This window comes from Salmo trutta, chromosome 6 (genome assembly GCF_901001165.1).
Source record: "Salmo trutta chromosome 6, fSalTru1.1, whole genome shotgun sequence".
Taxonomy (NCBI): Eukaryota; Metazoa; Chordata; class Actinopteri; order Salmoniformes; family Salmonidae; genus Salmo; species Salmo trutta.
Genome location: NC_042962.1, coordinates 51532050 through 51536650, shown reverse-complemented (window position 1 = coordinate 51536650; position 4601 = coordinate 51532050). Strand labels below are relative to the sequence as shown.

Here is a 4601-nt window from a genome sequence, read left to right as displayed (position 1 = left end):
CTTACCACTTGCAGCATAGCACGGAAAAAGGCGTCCAACAGCATCAGTTTCAAAGGCTCCTCGATGGCAGCAGGTAACGGTGTATAGATGTAATAAGGAACACCCACCGTTAATATCAATGTTACGACAACAGAAGACAACTTCATCTTTGTAACACCAGTATTACTAGCTATCTCCCCAACATGAACACGTAAATCACAGGGAACATAGTGCAGTCAGTGTGACAACACTGCCAAAGTCCAATGTGGTTAGTTAGCTTTTATATTAAAGATTCGGAATTTTGCTCGTTTATACCTGTAAAACGGAACATGCAATAATTATAGAAATTACATATTCTGAATACGCTGACGATAGTGAACAGGTTACACGCCTTGTTTTTGCAAATCGGTGTCGTATTTTCTTTTTGGAGTCGAAATGTAAAAACGTTGAACTCCTCTGCTCAGCGGTAACGTCTTAAAACTGCAACGCCTACTTTTGCATGTTAATGAAACATGTCAATAGTTTCTTAACCACGTAAATACTTCCACCCAAGAGGACTAGATGAATACAACCAACTTTGGTTCAGGGACCTCGCCCGTCCAATCTATGGCAATGACTTTTGTATTTTTTTTTTTTTTTTACTTTGGCTGTTTTCAATTAATACATTTTCATGTATGAAAAAAATACGTTTTTAACTTCAATAGCTTCCACCCCATATCACTTGAAACACATTTTATTGGTTCAAGGACCTCATCAATACAATATAAGGCAATTACTTTTGTAGTTTTTGACTTGGGCTATTTTCTATAAATGTAATATCACTAAATGTAAAATAATAAATAAAAAGACTTGCTTAAAACTTAAACAACTTCCACCCCTAAGGAGTTTGATAAAAAAAACACCTGTTATTTATTCAGGGACCTTGTCTGTACAATCTACAGCAAATACTTAAATATTTTCTGACTATGGCTATTTTCTATGATATTGAATGGACTTTCAATTAAAAACACTTCCTTCAAACTTCAATAGCTTTCACCCATATGACTTTCATGAATACTACCAACTGTTACTGTACTTTTGGGTGTCAGGAAAAATGTATGGCGTAAAAGGTAGATTATTTTCTTTAGGAATGTAGTGAAGTTAAAGTAGGCAAAAATATGTTTAGTAAAGTATAGATACCTAAAAGAAACTAGTACTTTAAAGTATTTTTTACTTATACATGTGTCACTCATATGTTGAAATAATTTTTTAACTCAGTGTCTATATTGCACTGGCTGTGCGTTTGTGTAACACTGTAGGCTTACAGTATAAAACAAGGGAAACACTCAAACTGATCAGTATTTATTGGAGGGGTAAACATCTATCAACCATTACAATCATAATTGTACATAAAGTACTGACACCCAGCAGCAGTTACTGGGGACAACTGAGATCATTCTGTTCAGTGGAAAACAATCAAGCTCTGTGTTGTGGGTTGAAAAGTCCTCACTCAATACCCCGTCTAAAGAACATACTTCATTTTCAAGATTTATTGCTTTTTACAGCACCAGGGATCGTGTTGTATGACCCTACCTTTTCAGTTGAAATTGTTTTTCCATCTAGGCACAATTCTATATAGAATGCATTGATGTATAACCCAGTTGTGCACATGGCATAATTTAACCCAATCTATTCTAGAAATAGAACTCTTATGGAGTCATCAGATTACTACGTTCTAACACTGCACATTGATTGGCTTAGATGGAAGTTTATTTTAGTGTATTAGTGTGACAGACAGATAACAGACTGCACGTTTAAAATGCAGCATATGTATTGTTCAGGTCAGGTGAGCAGAGCTGGGATAGGAGGACGTGTGTGTGGGTTTAACTGGACCAAACGTATTGTGACACACACACACACACACCAGAGTGCAAACAGCTACAATCAGGTAGCTGTTTGCACTCAGTGTCTGTGTTATATTCTTACATTCTAACACAGTTTAAAACACCAGTCCAACCCAGTTTGATCCAGTCTAACCCAGTAATAGAGACATTCTAACCCAGGTCAACAATCAGGTTGAACCCAGTTTAAAAGCCTTAAAAACATCTGCTTGTCTAACCTGGACATTGGTCTGAAATTCTGACTGCAAGATGGCTTTGGGTTTGCAGCTGCATAGACACACACACACACACACACACACACTAGAGGTTTTCCTGCAGCCAGTCCATGTATCCTCTGATCATTCTTTTCCCCACATCGAAGTAAAACGGCGAGTGCGCAAAACTAAAGGCGCCGTGGAAACCGTCGTCATAGTGATGGCTGGAAACAGCGACGCCCGCGTACATCAACCCATCGTCTCTGAGAACATCGTACTCACACGTTAGGATGTAGGCTCGCGGCGTTCTACCCAGAACCCCCTGCTCCGCCAGCAGCGGCGCCGCTCGGACATCCAGCAAACCCGGGAGAAGATCACCCTCCTGCCCTGTGACCTCCTGTGACCCTGTCTCCATGCCAACAGGCTTGTAATGCTTAATGTGTTTGGCCGGCAGAAGGGTGGTCCAGTTGAGATGGGAGCGGACGGAGGGAGGGATGGAGGGATGATGGAGTAAGGAGGGGGACAAGAGGAGGGGATGGAGAGAGGTATCAACCCCCAGGTAGAGCAGCCAGAACCTACAGAGAAAGAGAGAGAAGAGTTACTAACACAGGTGTGTATGTGACTGTGAGCGCATGCAGATGTGCGGCTGGGTGTGTGAACATGTACGTGTGTGTACCTGGCCATCATAGAGCGGTGTAGCATGGGTATGTTGTGGTTCTGTTGGTGGGATGGAGTGTTGAGGTCTAGACCCTGGAGGACTGGGTAGATTAACGCCTGAACACTGAACTTCACACTCACACTGTCATCTACCGAGATCTGTGAAGAGAGGGAGAGTGTGTTAGTGTCTCTGTAGACACGTGTGTGTGTGTGTGCGTGTTTGTGTGTACCTGCTGTGCGACGGCTGCAGCGAGATTTCCTCCAGCGCTGTCGCCTGACACAGCCACGCGCTGTGGATCCACAGACAACTTTCCCAGAATGCCCGGCTCCAAGAAGTGCTTGGCCGCAGCCAGACAGTCCTCATACTGCACAGGGAAATGCACTTCTGGAGCCAGACGGTACCTACACACACACACACACACACACACACACACACACACACACACACACACACACACACACACACACACACTTATGGTAAAATTGACAAAAAACACTTTTTAATCCTTGTTAACAGTTCTGTCCAAACCTTAACTTGTTACTATAGCGTTATAAGAACCCAAGACTTTCATGTTGAGTGTGTGTGTGTGTGTGTGTGTGTGTGTGTGTGTGTGTGTGTGTGTGTGTGTGTGTGTGTGTGTGTGTAGAACTGAAGCTAATATAGTGTGAAAAGAGGAGAAACACTTACTCAACAGACACAACCACTGCATTCAGCTCATCAGACATCTGCCTACACAAGACATCATAGCTTCCCATCTCTGAGAGGAAGACAGGGAGAGGGGGAAGAGAGAGGTGGGGGAGTAGAGAAGGAGAGAGAGATGGGGGAGTAGAGAAAGAGAGAGATGAGGAGGAGAGAAAGAGAGAGATGGGGGAGTAGAGAAGGAGAGAGAGGTGGGGGAGTAGAGAAGGAGAGAAAGAGAGAAGAAGACAGTGAGAAACCAAAGGTTGTTACATTAGGGTTACATCATGAACTAGATGTGTTAATGCTGGTAAACACACACACACACACACACACACACACACACACACACACACACACACACACACACACACTTACTGGTGGTCCCCAGGGCCCATCCTCCTCCATGGTAGAACATCACAGCCCTCCTCAGACCCCCCTCTCCTCCCCCTGCGGCGGGGGGCTCGTACACGCGCACCGGGACTCTGTCAAAGTCCACGTCACTCACCCTCACCCTGCCTCCCTGTCCTCCCGCCATCTCCCCCGGGGACCCCAGACCCAATGTGGGCCCCCGAATCACTGTGATGTGGTGACTGAGACCCAGACACTGGCACAGGTCACCCTGGAGGCGAGGGGGGGGGGGGGGAGAGAAGGACAGAGAGATAGGGGGAGAGATGGAGAGGGAGAGAGACATTTGAATGAGGTCAGAGAGCTGGAGTATCCCTGGTAGATTAGCATGCTAACCCTGTTCTAGGAGCTAGGGCTTTGACTTGAGAGTGAGTGTTTGTTCTGTCCTACCAACTCCATGGTCAATGTCACACCCTTGGCAATGACCACCATAGAAGTTTGCAAGTCAGCACAGATCTTCTCTTTTAATTCTCTCAGTTTGGAGTATTGGTGTCGAATGTTGTACACGTGTTTCACCAACTTCTCTTTCAACCCTTTGGAGAAGTCCTCCAGTAGAGTATGCAGTGTGCCACACACATTTTCTTATACTGTCAAATGTACAGGGAACTTCTCCATGTTTCCCTCTTTGTTTTTCCACTCAAACCACCAGCTCACCAGCATCAAAGTCAGTTTGAGCTCTTTGGCTTGGCAAAGGGAGAACTCTGTGTACATACACTCTTTCTTCAGGTTCTCACAGCACAAAGACTCAATAAGGTTTGATTGTTGTTGCAGCTGATCACTTTGTGATGCTGTAGTTTGTCCTCC

At 44.4% G+C, this 4601-nt stretch overlaps 2 protein-coding genes across 2 annotated transcripts in view; both read right to left on the bottom strand.

The window, feature by feature from the left end:
• The window catches only part of LOC115196213 (neutral cholesterol ester hydrolase 1), a 5121-nt gene extending 4667 nt beyond the window's left edge, over positions 1-454 (bottom strand). Inside the window, exon 1 of the mRNA XM_029756839.1 lies at positions 6-454. Within this exon, the coding sequence (XP_029612699.1) occupies positions 6-146 (141 nt within the window). The 5' untranslated portion in view covers positions 147-454. The remainder of the gene's footprint in view (positions 1-5) is intronic.
• Positions 455-2159: 1705 nt separating this feature from the next.
• On the bottom strand, positions 2160-4211 carry LOC115195152 (neutral cholesterol ester hydrolase 1-like). Its single transcript, XM_029754954.1, has 6 exons — positions 4188-4211; positions 3768-4011; positions 3399-3468; positions 2941-3112; positions 2730-2869; positions 2160-2628 (listed from the first exon to the last, which is right to left on the bottom strand). Exons 1-6 carry the CDS (start codon positions 4194-4196, stop codon positions 2160-2162), a joined length of 1104 nt encoding a protein of 367 aa, XP_029610814.1. The 5' UTR covers positions 4197-4211.
• Positions 4212-4601: the final 390 nt, after the last annotated feature.

Bases quoted from the DNA above. Each gene is read 5' to 3' on its own strand.
- LOC115195152 (XM_029754954.1), bottom strand. The intron at 3,469-3,767 runs GTAAGTGTGTGT...TCTTCCTCTCAG, and splicing joins ATGGGCCCTGGGGACCACCA to AGATGGGAAGCTATGATGTC. The intron at 2,870-2,940 runs GTACACACAAAC...CTCTCTTCACAG, and splicing joins CTGCAGCCGTCGCACAGCAG to ATCTCGGTAGATGACAGTGT.